Here is a 21,222-nt window from a genome sequence, read left to right as displayed (position 1 = left end):
GGGGTGACCAGACGCTGGCATCCAGTAAAGAACAATTCTCAAATCTAAGAGAGACCTTTGGATGCCCATCTCTTCCAGCTTCTTCTTGGTCATTTATTTATCTAAGTGCTAGGGCTTTGTGGACGGGTATCCACAGAGCATTTATATCTCATCAATATGTTTAAATGTCACAAATCTTGACTTTCACAATTGGAAGGCAGGCTTAGCAATTTACATCCAAGCTGATGAATAACTGTGGTTGAAGCAGAAGGCTTTTCTGAAACATATAATTTAGTCTTGAGAAGGGAGATGCCCTGTTCAACAGGGCCTGTGGCATGAAATCAGAGAGATGCTACAGACATGGCTCAGGGCATCAAAGAAAAGGGCAAAGATGGAAAAATTAACAGTAATAATTTGCTTCCAGACTAAGGGACCTGTGCCCCCAACCTCCAGCTGTGTGTTGGCTGCCTCTTCCTCTGGAAAACTGCCCTCAGCTAAATGGGAGCCACCTGGTCTGGGAGTCTAAGAGGCATGAGAGCACCAAAGCCACCAACATTGACCCTTCTTTCTACTCACTGTGGCAGAAACTGTGGATTCTGTCAATCAAAAGCCATTTCTACCTCCCTTAAGTCAGTCTTCCTGGACTATAGAGTCTGAAAGCCAAAGCTACATTTCCTATTTACAGATGGGGAAACTGAGGCATAGAGAGGTTAAGTGACTTTCCCAAAGTCACACAGCTAACAAGTGGCTAGAACCAGAATTTGAAGTCTAGTGCAAGAGTCTGTGCCCTCAACCACTCCACAATGCTGTCTATCCTGGAGGAACGGAGCTTTTACCATAAACTGCCTGTATGAGTTATATAACAATCTGGAACTAACTACCCACAGATTTAGTGGCTTAAAACACAAACATTTATTACCTCACAGTTTCTGTGAGTCAGGAATCCAGGTGCAGTTTCGCTGGGGGTCTCTGGCTCAAGGCTTACCATGAGGGGACATCAGGGCATCATCCAAGGTTGAAAAGGGATCTCCAGTCTCCACTGGGGGTAGGACCTTGCACACACCCATGCTGGTGGGACCCAGGTTCTCCAGGGTTGCTAGACAAGGGACCAGTTTCTCACTGGCTGTTAGTAGTTGGCCTCCCTAAGTTCTTCACCATGTGGGTCTCTCCACTGGGCTAACAACATGGCATCTGGCTTCACTCAGAGGGAGTGAGCAAGAGAGAGTCCAAGATAGAAACCACCCTCTTTTTGTAATCTAATCTCGGAATTGACATCCCATTCCTTTCACAATATCGTACTCACTAGAAACAAGTCACTAGGTCCTTCCACACTCAAGGGAAGGGGATTACACAGGGCGTGAACATCCAGAGGGTCACTGGCAGCCATCTCAGAGGATGCCTACCATGCTGCTTAATATCATGGCATATTAACAATAACAATAAGCATAAAGTTGTTAACAATAATAAGCATAAAAGTTGAGTTTAAAGTTGTTTTTACCTCAGTTAAATTGGCTCTCAACTCATATTCCTTCCAATTTGAACAACAAAACCTTGGTTCCTTCACCTCCTTGGGGCACTGGACCCTTCATCTGCCTTAAGGCACATCTGACATCTCACTTTGTAGCAAAGAAAGTAAAGGGTATTAGGAGAAAAGATGGTTCTTTCTTGGATTTTAGTTATTTTGGTCTAATCCATTTATATGAAGTCCGTATAAGTACTGCCAAGTAGAAATAAAAATAAGTTTTTGTTTTAATTTACAGTTTCAAATTCACAAGAAACAGTGGTAAGAAAAGGAGCAGATGGGCCACCAGTTTGGGGGATAAAGCAAGGCAATCCTGAAAACCCTCAATTCCCTTCTCCCTGTTCCTAGTCCTGGTCCTGGCATTAACTTGGCCCAGGCTGTTGGAAGAAGCAGCAAGAACTTTTCCTCCACAAGGTTACCTCACCTTGGCCAAGCAGACCATTGGTCACCAATAAAGCCAGGACAGACTGCAGCCCAGGGCATTCTGGATGCATCTACTAAGTCCCCAAAAGCTCAGCTGTGGGCATGAGCAGCCCAGACAAGTCCCTCCCCCCCACAAAGCTGGCTCGATTGAGGCACTAATGCAGGGGTTTTCCGAGCTGCAGTTGGTGGGCCCAGGGATCAGACTTCCGATCTGATTTCCAGGGCCTTCCCGTGCCCACCAAACAGCAGACAAATCTCCAGCCACACAGAGCCTACCGAGTCCAAGATAAATCATGGGAAGTTAAGGCAGATGCTTTTCCAAGACAGCACACAAGCCCTGTTAAGGCTGTGTCCACACTGGACTGGTTTCCAGATAGCAGAAAACAGACACTGGGCTAGGACATTAATAATGTAGAACTGGATGGAATGTTTTAGACACCGGTTCCTACATGGAGGGACATGATTACATTGGTAATCAGTAAACATCCAATGAATTAATTTTATCTAATAAGCCCGTCAGACAAGACTGCTTTTTCCGTTAAGGAAAGTCCATCAGACCAAGTATGCCAGCCCCCTCAGGAGCATATTATCAGTCTTGGATCAGAAGAAACATTCGTTCTACCCTGTGCCATGCCGAGTTCATACTTACTAAGCAACTCTGAATATACCCCTGGGATGCCCCACTAAAATAATTCCCTCCCTTTTTTGGAGAAGAAGGCTGCCAAACTAATGTATCCTCCTCCTAATAAATTCTATGTATGCACCTGAAAAGTATGTTCATGCAATAGAATGGGAAAACATCTCAGCTAACTGGTAAGCATAGCAGGTATCCATCATCTACATAGGTTTCATTTATCAGAAGATCTAACCTGTAAAAACACTGAGGAACTGAGGAAATGACTTTCTAGATATAACGACAGTGACATGCAACTTAAAGCCAGAATCCTCTGGCTTTTCACACCAGAACTGCTTTTGAAAAAATTTCCAAGACGAAATTTCAACAAGCTTCCTTTCTTTGAAGGATCCGTGAAATCTGGTCAAAGTGTTGGAGAAAGCCTCTTTATAAAAATTCTTTGAAGTAATATCTCTAGAGACAATAATTAGTAGAATACATAGAACATTAACTTGTTTTCTGTTCCATTTTAACCAAATTAGGTAAAAATTATTCCCACTACAACAGCACTGCTTTTATGAATTCCGCAGAAAAATAATTTGGTTTTGCTTTGACAGATAACAGTCCTCACCAAGAAATGTCATTTTACTGAAGGCAGCCTTAAGTCGCTGAAATTTACTGCTTGCACACAGACCCACAGACACATACAGACACACACACGCAAACCTAAGCCTGTTCTCACACAACACTGAGGGTTGTTTCTTGGTCTGGCTTTGGAGTAGCGGGGTGGGAGAAAGAGCAGAAGAATTTTTACATTAAGAAAGGAATGCAAAGAATGCCTTCCTTCCTCTTAAATCTAATCTTATTACCTCCATTAGTGAATATTTAACAATAACATTAATACTAATAGACTTGCTTGCATTATCAAAAGCAACAACAATAGAGAAGATATATTAGAGTCGCTTTGCTCGGAAAAGCTTAAAGCCATGTCATGCATATTATCTCATTTATCTTTAAAAATCCCCACAAACTCTGTAAAAGTGTATTTATCTGCAGTCAGACATGTTTTATGGGAACCGATTTCCTTACCACTCTGCATCTTCTGTATAAAAAACAGGGTCTGTTTTTAGCACACCTCCCAAACCAGAACCTCAACTCATAACTCATGCCACTGACTTCCTTTCATGAGTCTTAAAAACAAAACAAAAAAACCCAACCAACTCTTAGCAATTACAGAAACTGAAACAAAAATGAAACATGGGTAGGAAATGAAATAAGTTTACAGCCCCAACAATGGCTGTTGCCCAAACTGAAATTAAATAAATAAACACACACGCTCTCCACGAAAACTCTGCTACACAATTTATTAATGAACGGCGAAAGGAACCAGAAGCCGAAAGTGGGTCAGGAGAAACTGTTTAATCTAATAGCCTGGAAATTATACTGGGAGGAACAGATGGTTTCACAGAAGTCGATGCTACCTAGAGCAGCAAGGAGTGATTTTCTAGGAAAGAAAAATGTTTCCCTACCCTACTGCACATACTATTTTCAGCAAAGGAGGAGTCTATATTCAGCACAGGATAACCTCTCGGCTTGGCACAGTGACAAAACCGGGACTAAGTGGCAGCCATCCACACGTACCCGAGTTTAGACCCAGCCTTCCAAATCTGAGCTAGAGGTCAAACAGCCCTGTTTGAAAACCAGCAACAAATGGAAGCCAACACTGTACTCTAGCGGGTTATTAACCACATTCGTGATCTTGGCAAATAAGAAAGTGGTTCCCAACCCGTGATGGACTGTGTGATCTTCACATGGCTTCCGAGGCCCAGACCCTGAGGGTCGTCAGTGGCAGCAAGACCCACAGGTCACATGGAATCAGAAGACGGAAGCTCAGGATGCGACCTGCTCGATCTCCCTGTGATGGAGCCTCCCCATCGATAGGACAAGTTTAAGCATAACACGCAGTTGCTGTTTTCATCCCCAGTACCTCATTCAGCAAAACACATAGGTGAGTTCTCCTTAGAGCAGGGCTCAGTCTAAAGGAGGGCCAGCACAGTGGGGCCTTCGAATGACACGTTAGAGTCCACCAGACCTCAAATCTGTACCAGAGAGACCTGGGATACAGCCAACACTGCTTACGAGCAAAGGATTTGAAGAAGGCAAGTCTGAGTTCTGAGTCTAGCCCTGTCATGTATTTGCTGTGTGACCATCAACATCCTGGGGTAACCTCTCTGAGCCCCGTTTATTCCTCCGTAAAATCAGGATCCTGTGAAGATTCATTTGCACAGAGCACAGTGTGTAGCTCATTAGCTGTTCTTACTATTGCTATTGTTATCAATAATAATAATAATAATAGTAATGATACCAATCACATCCAGGCCCATTGCTCCTTTCACAATCTTATCATCTGCAAGGGATCCTACGCGAGCCAAAAGAGCGCACAGGCACGGAAGAGCCTTTCTGCCATTAAGATTCAGGGTTGCGCAGGAAGACTCTCCCCTAGGGATGAGCTTAAGGTTTACGGGATGCAAAGAGCCATTATCCCCAATTCAGACCAGGGGATTTCCTGCCTTACGCTGTAACATCAAGAGCCAAGAAGGGGCTGCCTTTGGGCCTTCCTTCTATCCCTCCTCCTCCCCTCCTTTATGGCTTCTGACATTTTGCTTCAAGGTTGATTGCTTTGTTTGTTTTACCAGAAAAAGAAAAAATGCCATCTACCTCAATGACTTTATGTTCAGTTCTGCTGAAGGGCTGCAAATATTATAAATGAATTGGTTATGTTCTAAAGCTGCAGGTATCATATTTAGAGAGAGGTAATAAATACCTCATTAAGGATGGCAAAACAAACACTTCAGGGCACTTGAGGCTCCATCTAAAGGAACCCCATGACGAAACCCACTTTAAACCAAGAATCCTCCTGTAATGCAAATAACCACCCCACCCCATCCCCCTAGTCTTTTCCTTGCTTTCAATACCTTCCTGTGTCAGGCTTCCCTACAGAGGGGGACCCACACCTGTAGGCCCCCTGCAGCCAAGTGTCACTCCTAGCCCACTCCCTGATCCATCCCAGACTTGAGCTCACCCATTTACTCCTGTTCTAGGTTTTCAACTCTAGTCATTTGTATGGGGCCTGATTGGGCTGGCAAGGGCAAGGCAAAGGAAAAGAAAAGGGGTGCAAAGAACAGAGGTGGTGGTGGCCTTATTAAGGCAAAGGCTTCCAGAACCTTTCTGGTTCTGGTCAGCCCAGGAAGAGGCTGACCCATGTGACTGGTGGGGCCCAACCACAGCCTACAGACCTTCTAAGACGGCATGGTTAGAGCTAAGTGTGATGAGCTATGTAACTGAAAATAAAAGTCTATCTAGATATTGGGGATATAACTGAGCTCATATGGCCAGTGTGCTGGCCAGAGCCACAGTTCTGTGGCAAGCCAGGCTATGCCCTCCAGCCCTTGATGACCTGGAAGCGTTCACTAGCCGGGCCTCTGAGCCAAGAAGGGGCTGCCTGCAGACCCCAGACCACTGATTACAAACCCGTTGGCCAGCAAGAAACTGTTCCCTAAACCCACCTCTCACTCCTCTTCCTTAAGCAGCATCAAGTAACCGCTTCGCTAACACTCATTCCCATAGATGCAGCCTGTCATCCCCGCATCCATCCTTCCCTCTTGTGTTCTCTAGAGTCCCCCTCCACAGTGGCTGGCCGGCCTCCGGGGCTGGGCTTTCAGGGAAGACAGCCTGAAGGAGGGAAAGCTTTCCCTGGATCTTGAAGGAGAGAGAGGACCCAGACTTGGAGTGTGGTGGAAGGCGGGATCGCTCCATGTGGATGGCAGTACTTGTAGAGAGAGAGGGGCAGGACTGTGTGGGTCCATTTCAGGAACAGCGAGTAGATTCATGGAATGGCTGTTAGGAGACGTGAGGAAGCATTGATAAAAGGGAGCCAAACTGAGAAGCACTGGCTTTTCTGATGGATAACCATTTAAGGTTTGGGGGTGCCCTGGGGAGGTGGCGTATCCACTAGGGACAGTTGGGTTTCAGTTACAACTCAGACAGAAAGAACTCAGAAAAGAAGGAGGTTTTTTGCAGCTCGGGGGAATTCACTGTGCGTGGCCTAGCCCAGTGGATTTCAGCGTGGTCCCCGTAGCAGCAACAGCAAGCAGAAGCATAACCTGGGAAATTGCTAGAAATGCACAATCTTGGGCCCCACCCCAGAACTTCAGAATGACAAATTCTAGGGGTAGGGGCTGAGCCACCCATGTCCCCGCAAGCCCACCAAGTGATTCTGGTGTTGCTAAAGTTTGAGAACTTTAAAGTTCTCAAAAAACTTTGAGAACTGCTAAAGTCTGGAACTGTTCATTCCAGAGCTTCCCAACCTATACCAGGTCACACAATCGCTCAGCACTCTGGGGAAAGAAACCAGACATCGGGGACCTGGAGGCAAACTGCAGGAGATTCAAACAGTCCCAAGGCTGACGGGAAACAAAATCTCAACACGTGTGACCCACCTGGAGGTAACCAGCTGGGGTGCCCACACTTATACCAACCACCTAGCACTTTACAAATGCCCACTCACTCGTTCTCAACCACAGCTGTGCACCGGCATCGCCCATAGTTTCTTACAGTACTGACATCTCCGTCCCTTCCCTAAGACAGACTGAATTGGGCGGGGTGGGGGGGGCGGTGTTAGGGTGGGCATGAGAATTTTTTAAGCAAAGTTTGAGAATCATTGTATCCACCCGTACTACTTTTTGTCTTAATGAGTACGGCCTGTCCTTCCAAATATATTACAAGCTACTTAAAGGAAATAAGTTATGAGTAAGTCATAATATACAGTGAGGTAGGTAAGGATTTATTGGCTTTATTTTATGCTTAAAAATCATAGCTTTTTTATTCTGCCATACCCACTCAGATAAAAGAAATCTGCACTCCACCTGGTCTTTGGAGGTTGTCTAAACGTGGACCCCAGCACCCCCTGGGAACTTGTTACAAACGCAGGTTCTCTGGCCTTGCCCCAGACCTAATGGATCAGCAACTCTGGGGCTGGGGCCTGGACTTCTGGGTTCTGAGGGCCCTCTGGGTGATTCTGATTCGCCCCAAGCTGGAGGTGACTTTAAGGAAATGATATATCCTAAAAGCTCTCCATCTTTCTCTGAAGGTTCACATTATTTTTGGGTGGTATCTTCGATCTTGCTTATCACCTCCCTTCATGACCCATGAAATCTGACAGGCTACCAGCACCAGGAATTATAACTAGCCATTAGGCACCCAATAGGCCTCAAACACTTGAATCTGTTAATTTCTAGGCCTTAACGTAAATTATGATCCATCCTTTTATATTAGTCTTTTTCCTGATTGTGGAGCGAGATGAAAAGGACAACTTAAATCAGACAAAGATTGTTAGCTGCTTCTGTAGTTGCCGAGAGGGCTAAGGTTACCCCAGACTGGAAGTTAAATAAAAACCGGACCCTAAAATGACTCAGTGTGCAAGCTGCATGTTTAGAATCAGGAATTTCATTCTGTGACATGATCATGACCACCCCAAATATATATACAGAGCTGAAGGCCAAAATGCTGGCAGCCAAAATCCAAGCATGAGCCTGGTCAGCACAATGTCTAAGCAAGAATCCCAAAGTTCAGCTCTTTAAGACCTCTTGGACAGGAAAACCACAAAGTCGGGAATTTTTAAAATGTGGCAATGTGAACTAATCCTAGAAATTGTAATGCATGTCACAGGAATGCTTTATTTACAAGAATTTAGGAGGAGAAACAGAACATGAGCCTGAAGAAGACAGGCAATGGAGCAGGAGGATCTTTTCAACTTTCTCATGTTGAAGCCCTTCAACTTCGCTTCAGTCCAGCCAGTGCACAAGAGATCCAGGAACCATGAGAGCCCAGAGCGACGGCTCCAAACATCCATCATGCTGCTGGCCGAGAGCAAGTGGGTCTTGAAACTCAAGATCTGCATTTGCTCCTCTACACCATGAAGGTAACTACGTAGCCCCTGAGATTGTTGTTAGTTTTTAAAATCGATGAATACAGGGTGCATGGGTGGCTCAGTGGGTTAAATCTCTGCCTTCGGCTCAGGTCATGATCCCAGGGTCCTGGATCGAGCCCCGCGTAGGGCTCTCTGCTCAGCAGAGAGCCTGCTTTCTCCTTTCTCTGCCTGCCTCTCTGCCTACTTGTGATCTCTGTCTGTCAAATAAATAAATAAAATCTTAAAAAAATTTCTTTAGAAAAAAAATAAAATTGACGAATACAGCACTTGGTGCTGAATAAACAGTAGGTCTTACTATGACATGTAAAAAATGAAGCTCCTAATTCTCTCGCATCGTTGTTGGAAATGTTCAATGGTGCAACTATTTTGGAAAACAGTTGGCAGTTCCCTACAAAGGTAAACATACATTTACCAAACAATCCAGCAATTCCACTCCTACTTATTTACCCAACTGAGATGAAAACATATGTCCACACAAGACTTGCTCACAAATGTTCATAGCAGGTTTTTTGATAATAGCCCCAAACTGGAAACAGCCCAATGTTCAATTAAACCAATCGTGGCACAGCTAAACAATGGAATCTTATTCAGAAACAAAAGGGAATGAGCTCTTAATACATATGACAGCCAGACAAATCACAAAGAAGTCAGACACAAAAGATGATACACTGTATGATCCCATTCCTATGTTGTTCTAAAAGAGGCAAAACTAATTTATTGTGACAGAACACAGATCAGCAGTTGTCTGGAGCATGGGCTAAGGGGAGGCATGAGGGAATTTTCTAGGGTGACAGGAAAGTTCTCTATCTAAAGTGTGCTGATGGTTACATGGGTGGTTACAATTATTAAAACTCATCAAACCACACACTTACTATGGGTGTATTTCATGGCTCAGAAGTTGTACCTTAATACATGTATGTGAACAAATATACTGAGACACCATTCAGTGCATCTGACAGGTAGGCACTGGGCGCTCTTTCATGAGCAGTAGAAAAATCCTGTGTGAAAGAGTAAATCCTGTGTGAAACACTGGGTTCTGGTACCACTTACTGCATACCAAGGCAATTATCTCTTCTGGAAAAAAAAAGGAGGGGGAGGGAGGAGGAGGAGAAAATTATGCTTTCCTTCTGACTCCCAGTGCTACTTGGATGTTGGAGTGAATGTGTCATTTGAAAATTCTTTAAAGTGAATCTGAGCATCCAGTGGGTAGGCGCCCAGCACACCACCCACTCCTCCAGTCCCCACTTTCCCTTACTGGCCAGCCAGTCCCCGGGACCACCTCCTAATCTCTCCTGACTCCCCACCCACTCCTCTTGTCCCCCTGCCACTCTCTCAACAGAGGCCACTTTCACCCCTTGTCTGATGACTGCAACGGCTTCCAAATGGTTTCTCCTTCTCCAGTTTTACCTTTTTCTTTCTCTTTCATTGTAAACCCAGAGCAAGCTTTCCAGAATGTGAATTTAATCATGTCACCCACCCTCTTCCCACCTTAAAAACCTTCAGCATTCTTGAGAAAGCTAGACTTCTCAGTCCAAGACCTAAGATCTTTAGTCATCTGACCTCCACTTACTTCTCCCAAAGGTCATACTCCAACCTAACTGAACTGCCTACAGCTTCCCATATATGCAATGTTGTCTTCAGGTTCTGACCTTCCCAAAGGTTGTCCTGAAAAAACCATCTTCTTCCACTCTCAATCTTCTGCCTGGCTAAATCCCAATACGCCTAAAGATCTCAAGTCTTCCTCATCACACACACACTTCCAACAAGACTGGGGGCTACCATGACCCTTCTATCACCATCACATTAGCATGAAGTCCTATAATCACCTGGTTCTTCATCTGTAAGGGATGTGAACCAATCTAGACTAGTGGATTAGACTGATGCTATGGGCTGAATGTGTCCCTTTCAAAAGTCCTACCCCAATGTGACTGTCTGTTGTAAGTAACTAAGGTTGAGTGAGGGCATAAGAAAGGGGCTTTAATCTGATATGATTCATGTCCTTATAAAAAGAGACTTGACAGGGCACCTGGGTGGCTCAGTCAGTTAAGTGTCTGTCTCCAGCTCAGGTCTCGATCCCAGGGTTCTGGGATAGAGCCCCGTGTTAGGCTCTCTGCTCACCACGGAGCCTGCTTCTTCCTCTCTCTCTGCCTGCCACTCTGCCTGCCTATATGCTCTCTCTCTGTGTCAAATAAAATAAATAAAATCTTAAAAAAAGAAGAAGAAGAAGAAGAAGAAGGGACATGAGAGAATTCACTCTTTGTCCCTCTCTCTCGGCCATGTGAGGACACCACAAGAAGGTGGCCATCTATAAGCCAGGAAGACAACTCTTACCAGACCCAACCATGCCGGCCCTCTAATCTCAGTCTTTCAGCCTCCAGAACTGTGAAAAAATAAATTTCCGTGGTTTAAGCTGCCCAGTCTGGAGTATTTTGTTATAGCAACAGATCTAATGAAGGCAACTGGGAATACCTCCTGTGTGGTTCATCCGTATGTCCTCAGAACACAACATTTGGCCTCTGGTCAACATTCAGTAAGTGTCTGTGGAATCAATGAATTGTCATCTTACGGTCCCTACTGGACCCATAGGCAAAATTTCATAATAAAATGGCCCACTTATCTGAATCAGAGATGCAGATTCAGACCTGGAACCAAATTACCCTCCCTCGAAAACGGACTAAAGAAGCACAACCCCACAGAACTTACCATGATGGTGGCTATGGTTTCTACCTGCACTGTCCAATACAGGTGCCGCCTGCTACATTAGCTGTTAAGCACTTGAAATGTGGCTAGAGTGACAGAGGAGTCGAATTTTTAATTTTATTTCATTTTAATTATTACATTTAAACAGACACATGGCTGGTGGCTCCTGTATAGGACAGCATAAGACCACATGTTTTGAGCAAAATCAAGCCCTGGGCACTAACCTCATTATTCAGGGCACTCCTGTGCCAACTGTCCCCAGCACCAAACATGTATAAAACACAACAGGTTCTCATGGAGCTGACACAGGTAGCTTTCAAGTGGCATGAGAGGGGCCTGGCACAGAGAAGCTGGCAAAACGTATGTATGAAAGGGATAATGAGGCACCATTTTGCCAAGAAGAGACTGTGGTGCCTTATGGGCCTCTATCTGTGATGAAACCCATCAAAGGGCATGTTCATCCCTTGGTGACCAGACTTTACTGAAAATTTAAGACCCAATCAAATCATTCAGAATTGAGATTTTTGATAGCTTCTGTGCTTCACTTCAAGAATCCCGCTGCTTTTCACCTCAGTCAGCCCAACAAACGAGGTTGAAGGTTCCAGTATCATCCCCAGTAGCACTGAGCTCTAAGTAAGAGACAAATGGAGCAGTGTGAATTCTGATTTTGACTTTTATAAAAGTGCACATGTCCCCTTCCTGCCTAAGCCACTGGGTAGGAGGGGCCTACACCCTTTCTCCGACTTATAATTTATTAGTTAAATGAACATTTTCTCCATGAGAATGAAATCTATCAAGTGCTACTTAAAAATCTTCCACGGCACCAAAACTGCATGGAAGAGGAATAGCCTTATGGCCCTCAACATCATAACATAAATTTTCTAAAGAGAACATTCTATTTGGTGGTAAAGCCTATTTGTCTACTGCCTTGCCATTTATGAGGCACAAGAGCTCCGGGGCCCAAGAGGTCAAAGTTTATATTTCACCCCCATCACTTCCTAGCACTGCATCTTCAAAAAAGTTACTTAACTTCTCTGAGTGTTGGTTACCCATCTGCAGAAAAGGAATGCGTGCACTCATATACCTCGCTGGGTTTCTGTGAGAATAAAATGACATAAGAAGCCCCACAAAGATGAATGTTAATTTGTAATAAACCAAACAGAAATGACCCAATGTTCTTTAACAGGTGAATGGATAAAGAAACTGTGGTATATCCACACAAGAGAATGCTATCAGTCATAAAATAAGAATGTGAACTACTATAGACAAAACAATACAGATGGGGCATCTGGGTGGGTCAGTCAGTTAAACAACTGCCTTCAGCTTAGGTCATAATCCTGGGGTCCTGCGATCGAGCCCCGCATTGGGATCCCTGCTCAGTGAGGAGTCTGCTTCCCCCTCTCCTTCTGCCCCTCCTCCCCACTTGTGTGTACGTTCTCATTCTCTCTCTCTCTCTCAAATAAATAAATAATCTTTAAAAATTAAAAAAAAAAACACAAATGAGGGGCGCCTGGGTGGCTCAGTGGATTAAAGCCTCTGCCTTCGGCTCAGGTCATGATCTCAGGGTCCTGGGATCGAGCCCCGCATCAGGCTCTCTGCTCAGCAGGGAGCCTTCTTCCTCCCTTCTCTCTCTCTGCCTGCCTCTCTAACTACTTGTGATCTGTCTGTCAAATAAATAAATAAAATCTTAAAAAAAACCCACAATGAATCTCAAAATAAGTAAGCCCAGTAGAAAAAGACACACCAAAAAGAGTATGTACAACATGAGTCCACTTATAGAAAATCCTAGAAAATAAAATCAGTGATGGAAAGTGTATCATTGGTTGTCTGGGGAAGGAGGGATGCAAAAAATAGGAGTGATTACAAAGGGGCATGAAGAAACTTTGTGGGGGACGGAAATGTTTTGCATCTATGCAACTATGATGAGGTCATAGTTTCCTGGGTTTGAACATTTTAAATACATGCAGTGTAATATGTTTAAATTATATTTCGATAAAGTTGAAAAAGTTGGGAAGACATAATGAGCCATCACAGGACTGAGCACATAGTATGTTCTCAACCAATGCTGGCTCCATTCTGGAGCAATACCAAGTGATCCCATTAGAACTTCTGGAAAAGAATTTGACAGGCTGCCAGGGAAGCAAGTCAGCCTATGTAACACTTTGGTTTACTCAAACCCAGTTACTTAGGACACGCTCTTCTCAGCTAAAAAGTGTGAACAAGAAAGACGCACAGAAAGATAAGCAAGGCTTGATCTTTGCCCTCGAGGAAACACAAATACATTTAATGTATGATGTAATAAAAGTGTCGTAAGGATGGTACTGACAAACGGGAGGCATGCAGAAGAGAGTAATGGCGATGGGATGGATGTCGGGAAAGAACGGTTTCCGGTGGGTGGGACTCTGGAAGGAATGAGGGGTGGGGCGGGCCCTGTGTAGGAGTGGAAGCTGGGTTGAGGGTGGGGGACACAGCCCACTTCTCCAAGGCAGGAGTAGGGGACGGTCCACAAAGGGCAAGGCTGAGCTGGGGAAGGCCCTGAGCACCAGGAGGGCTCTCCAGGGCATCAAGGGAACGAGCTGAAGGATTCAGCATGATCAGATTTGTGTTTTACACAAATCTAGAGGGCCATCTGGCAATTTATCAAGAGTCCTGACATTCATATCTTTCAACTCAGTAATTCCTGAGGAAATAATAAAAAATGCACACAAAGATTTATGGACAGTGCTGCTTATCACAGCATTATTTATAATAGCCCAAAGCCCGAAATAACTTAAATGTCCAATAAAAGAAGACCGTTAAATAAATTATGGTATGCTGAGTGATTAAATCATATATAGCCATTAAATCATATTTTGAGAACATATGGTACGACAGGGTACTGCTTCACTGTACAATGTTAAGCTACAAAAAAGCAGGGCACGAAAATATATATTAAGTATTCATTCAACAAATATTTATTGATTATCCACTATGTGCCAGGCACTGTTCTAACTATTGAGGGTACAGCAGAGGGTAAAACAGACATAACCCTGAACTTATTAGAAGGATTCTACCATCTAATGAAAGAAGGCAGACCACAAATATGGCAACAAAGAATAGTAAGTGGAGTATACAGCATGTTAGATGATAGGAAGTGTCATGGAGAAAATCAAGAGTGCAAAGGAATGGAGAGTCAGAGGGTAAGTAGAAATTTTAAATAGGTGGTCAAGGAAGGTTTTGTTTCAAAGAAAAGAGGGAGTTAAGGGTTTGAGCCAAGGATGTATCTGGGAGGACTCCCAGGCAGAGGGACAAGTAGTGCAAAGGCCCTGAGGAGGCCTGGAGGGTTCAAGAAACAAGAAGGCTGGAATGGCAGAACACACAGGACAAACATCCGGGGCATGAGGATGGAGAGCAGGGAGGGGAGCCACAGCAGGGCTTCGAGTGGAAAAGTGACATGATCTCTAGGGGACAAGGGTAGAAGAAAGAGATCAGTTGGGATTTGTCCAACATTTTTCTAACTTTTTTATAATGGAGGTATGTTCATTTCATAATCAGAAAACAAAAGGTAATTCAATCAAAGAAAGCACAATGCAGCAAGGCAGCAAACAAATCAGGAGGTGAGGGAGATAACTCCAGTGTCAGTGACAGAGAAATGTGTACACAGAGGAGGGCACAGCTTCATGAAGGTCTCTGTGAGTAAAACATACTCTTCTTAATAATAAAGGATGCAAAAAATATATATATTTGTGAAAAAAGAATCCCCCCATATTCTCAACTTCCTAACAATCAATACTTAACATGTTGTCCTATTTCCTTTTGTCCTCTTCTCCTACACACACTTTGGTTTTCTCCTTCGTCATTCTATAAGGCCTGAACTGTGCAGGCACTCAAATGTTCACCAAATAATGAGTGACCAAATGCTCCCAACGACTTTGTGTACAGATTTGCTTTTGTTACATCAGCTACATTACAGGCATTTTCAGAAGCAGTTTCAACAGGCTTGGGTGACACAATGGAAATTGTGGCTAAGGACAAGGCATGGTCACTGATGACTAAGGTGCCAAGTCTGAGAGGACGGTGGTGACATATTTACCCAGGGCACCGGCAAGAAGCCCATCTGATGAGAAAGACGCAGGGCTCAGTGTGTGTGACACGCAGGGGTAGACAGAAAGTCCCTGCGGAGACCCCCAGCCAGCCATGTCTCTCAGGGATCAAGAGGCGGTGGGAGGATAGGCACAGAGACGGTCGTGGCAGGAACAGGAGTGGACGAAACACTAGCTGCTCCACTACGTGCCTATACTGTGCTAAGAGCTTCTCAGGCCTGTCCTCCTCTGATCTCCACAGCAGCCCTGCGAGGCGGGTATTCATGTGCTCACCTGACTGAAGCCCAGTTACTCCACCGCAGAGCCAGACTCAAACCCCAACTATGAGGGCTTTTCCCACGAATTCTCTTCTCTGCTAATAGAAGCTTAAAATATGCCCAGCAGCCCAGGAAGAAAGTGGCAAGATGTTTGAGTTAGTTAGCACTCCTGTTTGTGTGCAACTTTTAGGGACTGCCTCCTACACCAAAAGAATGATCTTTCCTCTTCTGTAGACACATTTTATTTTAAGGTTTTATTTATTTGAGAGGAGAGAGAGAGAGGGAGCACAAGCATGGGGAGTGGGAGAGGGAGAAGCAGCCTTCCTGCCCAACAAGGAGTCTCACACGGGACTCGATCTCAGGACGCTGGGATCATGATGTGAGCAGATGCTTACAATTACTTAAAATTATAGTCTATTGAGGTTTTTTGTTGCTTTGATTTTTCATGAGTGTGAGTCTTCTCTCGCACTAGGTAAGAGGCTCCAGGAAACCTGAACAGACTGCACGATCCCCCCACAGCAACAGCCCAACATTGTGCACACAGTTGTGCTCATCAAATGCTCTGGGTGAAAACACTATCACTTGCCAGTCACCTCAGGGCCACTGTGACACTGTTAGTGGGGTGACCCAGATACCCTGCAGCTCAGACAAGGGGAAGCCAAGCCTGGATGGACAAGCACTCTTGAAAGATGCCAGACAACAGGCAGGTAAATTTGGGCGGACAAGCACATTAATAGGGGATAAGGTAAATTTTCCTTTTGCACACAGCTGGCTACGATACAGAGTCTGCAAACTAGTTGGCCTGTGGGCTAAACGTGGACCTCCTGCAATGTCTGTACGAGTTGACTCACGCCTGCTTTTAACTTATTACATTATAAATTAGTAACTATCTTTTAAAAAGTGAAAAGTTCCACATAAAAATCTGGATTTCTGTAAGCAGTACCTTTTCAAAGGTCCAACTTTTCCAGTTCCCCATAGCCACCCCCCCAACCCCGCTCATCTCCTCCTCCTCCTCCTGGGACAGGGTGGGAGGGGACCTCTGGCATGGGGCTGGGTCTGAGCTCTCCGGCCATTGGGAGCTAGGGCCGCCTATACTCACCAGCACTCAAGGTCGTGAACTCCAGGAAGCGGTATTCATAGGACACATCTATCTTGGTTTCCACCTGAGGCCTCTTTAAAGTCGAATAGATGTTTCCAGGCCGTTTGTCATCGCGTTTCTCTAACTTGTTCAATCCGCAACCCATTTCAGCAGCTGCCAGCAGAAACCAAAAAAAGGACAAGAGAGTGATTTTTTTTCCCCTGAGATTTTGTTTTTAAACACCACAGTATAAAAGACCCCATATGTCCCTGAAGACTACATGGAGGACCTCAGCCTCTATGGAACCCAGAGTATAATTCAGTGTCTGACCCCAACACGGAGGAGCTGTGCACAGGGCTCAGGCTGGCTTCTCCTTCTGTGAGGACACCATTACCAGCCATCCAGCACTTCTATAATGACACCAAAACCATACCTGCTTTCTATCTTTTTTCCCCTAGCTGGGGAAAATAATACCTCAGAGCGCCTCAGTTCCACTCTAATCTGTACACATGATTAAAAAATGAGATCTTAAAAGCAATATGGTACATTATGGTGTCAGCCCATCTGAAAAGAAAAAACAAAACAAGAGACATGTCACTTTTGCTGTGATTGCTAAGAGAGAATAATAAGTTGTTGGCACAATTTCCAAACTCCAACAGTAATTATTTAGACAGGAATTTATATTCATAAAACATCTCTAAAAGTAGACGGTGGTATTTTGATGGGCCTCATCTAAAAGTCCCCCTTTTATTCTTTTTAGACCAAACCACAGGAAATAATAGTATGCTTCCATGTTCTTAAGAGAGTCATTTTAGACCAAAATGAAGACTGGCTTGAACACTAATAGCAGGGCCAGAGAAATTGGAAGCAGAAATCCACGTGTATTAGAGCGAAGATCTGTGGTGACGGTTTGAAAGAAAAATGGAGAAATGTTAGGATAATGTGCATATTAGGGTGGGCTCAGCTCCCAGCCTTTTGAGAGATTAAAAATAAGGAGGGTTCTCTGTTTATTTAGGCAGATTGACATCCATGAAACGACTTTTTATCCACTCCCCAGACGTCAGCAGAAGATATTTTCCTTTTGTGCACGGCGCATGACCAGTACTTTCCCCTTTCTCTGGGGTACCAGAGCTGCCATCAGAACATATTTCACAAAAATATGAACTGGCCAAGAATATCACAAACAGAAACGTGGTGACTGCTTCCTTTTAGAGATAAGAATTTCCTTTTGCTTAATCCATTCACAAGGTACCCAGCTTCCTAGAGCAAACTGGCAAGTTCCAGAAAAACAAAACGACCCTCAGAAAAGCAATGAGTGTTTAGGGGGAAGGGAGCAGTGGAAGAGAGTGGTATCGTGACAACCAGGCTATACTTTTCAGTAATTAAAAAAAGTCTGGAAGGATGGATGAGAACAGGAAGGCTTACTTATGCCTTAATAAGGGAACATTAGTGTCCAAAGGGCCAGGGCAGACGTGATTTATGTGCAATCTGCATGAACTGATTACTTGTAAAATACTCTGTAGGTCTGCAGATAGAACAGCTGATATATACAGAGGCTGCATATTTAACTACTAAAAAGCAAGCCAAGTGGCATCTGCTGAGGCTAAGCAGAAGAAAAGTGGACAGGAAGGCTCCTGTGTACTGGGGAACAGGTGACCTAGCAAGATGAACACTGTTACCACCCGAACAGAACTGGAAATAACCCAGAGGCTCACCAAGTAAGTCACTTACACACCTACCTCCCTAAGAGAGACTGAGAGTTTGGGACCCTCAAAAAAAGAATCATCTCCCTCAATAATGCTCCCATTCTTGTTATCCTATTGGTCAATTCTAGCATTAGAGATTCATTTCTTTGAAATCAGAATCGTTGCCCCTTAGGATCTCCTTTGAAACCACAGATATGTCTATAGGAAGAGCAACAAACTAAGCTTATGGTAGCCACTAACATTTTAGTATAATTTATTATTTTCTATAAAGGACAGGTTCCCTGACAATCAAGAAAAAAGAGGAGAGGATTACCAGGATGAGCAAAAAGACTCGAAAAAGTTAAGGAGGTGGAAGGAGGTGGGGGATGGTGTTCCAAGAAGCATCAGAAAAATTCTCCCGATTTTAAACTTGGAGTTTAAGGTTTCAGTCAGATTGTCCCAAACTTAAGATCTCTGCCCAAGTTCACCCCGAAGGGCACTGTGCTTGTATCACAGGACTTGACAAGGTTCTGGGTAAATAATGCATGTGATCTGACACAGAAAAGATAAACAGTTCCAGCTTGCAGTAAAACAGCAGTATGGGTGAATCCTCAAGGTCTCAAACTTAGGGATTAATTTCTTTGGAATACGTGCAACACTGGTAAAGCAACTGCTTTTATAGCACGACTCTCTCTGAGAAGGTTGACATATGAAGCAATTGTGAGTCAATAAAACCTTAGTGTGAATTAGTTCCTCCTCCTCTTTTGTGGTGAGGGCCCTACCTTATTCACTCCTGGCACACCTGTGTTCCTTCTAGTTCCTTCCTGTGTTCTTCTACCATCCCCCTCCACTGTCAAAATAGTAAAGATTTTCATATCACTCTAAAAATAGCTACCACAGTCCCAACAATGCTCAAACAAGGAAGATCTAGCTTACAAAAGTGGGAAAAATAAGACAGAAGAGTGCCTAACATTACTGTTTACTATGTGAGGTTCCCATGCTCATGCTAGAATCCCACAAGGAGCTTGGGGCAAGGGATGGGTATGGGCCTTTGAGAGCAGTGAAAGGTGGGAGGTAGAGGGAAGAGTAGAGGGCACGGCATTCAGGGAGCATCTATCTCAGTGGAAGCACATCTCCCTCAGGAGTTAAGGTCTCTAGTAGGGCAGAAGGTAAATGGTAAGGATAATGGCTTTGAAATATGGCCCCCTAATCCTTTGACACTCCTGCCATTGAAAGGTGGGGTCTACATCACCACCTTGAATCTGGGCTCCATGGTTGCCTGACCAATACAATACGGCAGAATAACACAGTGCCAGCTTCTGGACCTGGGCCTCAAGAAAGTGGAAGCACCTACTTCTTGATCCTTGGGATGCCTGTTCTTGGTTCCCAGCCACCATGCCAAGAGGAAGCCCAAGCAGCCCCAAAGGGAGGCCCATGTGGAGAGGAACCTATAGCCAGTACCAACTTGCCAGCCATCTTGCTGGTGAGCCATCTTGGAAACTGAGCCTTTGCCTCAGTCAAGACACTGACACCATGTAAGGCAGAGACAAGCTGTTTTCACCAAACCCTGCCAAAACTGCAGATCCCTGAGCAAAATACACCATTGTTTCTGTTCTAAGCCTTTAAGTTTTAGGGTGATTCATCATTCAATAGGTAACTTATTCACCAAGTTTGTTCAAAATGACCATGGCCCGCTGCCTCCTCAGGAGAACACCAGTCGAGATTGCCTACATTTAGGGGCCCTGATTTAGCCATCCACACTCCGAAGGACACTTTGGTTGTTCCAGTTGATTATGAATAAAGTGCCTATAAACACTCACAAAGGCTTTTATGAGGACATAAGTTTCATTTCTCCAGGGTAACACCTAGAAGTGGGACTGCTGGGTTGGTGGTAAGTGCAGGGGTCCTGTTAATGAATAAGACTTCTCTTTCCACATTCACGGTGGGCAGATGCTGACCGCCCGAGAGGCATGGTGGAAGGTGAGACCCTTCAAGACACTGACCGATTAGCCCCTCTACCTCCTGCTCACTCTAGACCATCAGCTCCCTGGGTGGAATCATGAGAACCCTGCTATTCCTGGCTAATTCTGCTTTCCTTGTCTGTTTCTGTAAAGGGCACATGCTTGTGTGTGATGAGATTCTCCCGTTGCTTCAACCCCCACAGCTCTGACCTTCCATATTCCTAGTCACCCCACATTGATACCTAATGTAAATCAAGTTATTCATTTGATGTGTGAGTGGATCGCTGGATTAGCTTTGATTACCTGACAGTCGTATGGCAGGCCTTTCTGTTTCTACCTCTGTCATCCCAGAATACATCCCTGCACCCATGTGTATGGGTCTCTCTAACATCGAGGGACAAAGAAAAATCTTCCAAGTATTCTTCAAACATAAAGCAAAAAGAGGAGGTCTTTCCCCTTTCCTGTGGCGAGATAGTAGGGAGAGAGCCAAAATAAACATATAGTTCTCTAGCAGAAATCAGCTAAAAGTAATGAGGAACTGGATGCTGATTATGGAGGAAAATAAGGTAATCACGGGAGGTTGAGACCCTGGCTGCAAGGAAAGGACATGAGAGATTGCAAATGACCAGAAAGCAGAGGGCCCTCAGATGGTGATGTTCTGGAAAATCAGTTCTCTCCAAATCAAACCCAGCGTGAGGCATATCTTTGCTACAAGGTGGCCCCGCTTCATGCAGAAACTGTGAGCTCCACACTAGAGAGAACTTCTCCAAATTTATGCATACATGCATGCATTCATTCAGCCCACGTTCACTAAGGTCTGCTTTAAATCAGGCCCCCGATTAGAAAAGATAAAAATGGGAAGACCAGGCCCTGCTCTGAAGCAGATTGGAGGTGAAAGGAGGAGAAAGTGAACAGATGTATGCGGTGCCGTGG

General features: G+C 44.6%; 1 protein-coding gene across 1 annotated transcript in view; it reads right to left on the bottom strand.

Moving 5' to 3' along the window:
- The window catches only part of LOC111154956 (raftlin, lipid raft linker 1), a 192,721-nt gene that overhangs the window by 158,410 nt on the left and 13,089 nt on the right, over positions 1–21,222 (bottom strand). The window contains exon 2 of the mRNA XM_022514919.1: positions 16,665–16,817. Within this exon, the coding sequence (XP_022370627.1) occupies positions 16,665–16,809 (145 nt within the window). The 5' untranslated portion in view covers positions 16,810–16,817. The remainder of the gene's footprint in view (positions 1–16,664; positions 16,818–21,222) is intronic.

The sequence above is a fragment of the Enhydra lutris genome, unplaced genomic scaffold, assembly GCF_002288905.1.
Source record: "Enhydra lutris kenyoni isolate GAN:26980312 unplaced genomic scaffold, ASM228890v2 scaffoldscaffold39, whole genome shotgun sequence".
In the NCBI taxonomy this organism is placed as follows: Eukaryota; Metazoa; Chordata; class Mammalia; order Carnivora; family Mustelidae; genus Enhydra; species Enhydra lutris.
This window is presented reverse-complemented; position numbering and strand designations above follow the sequence as displayed.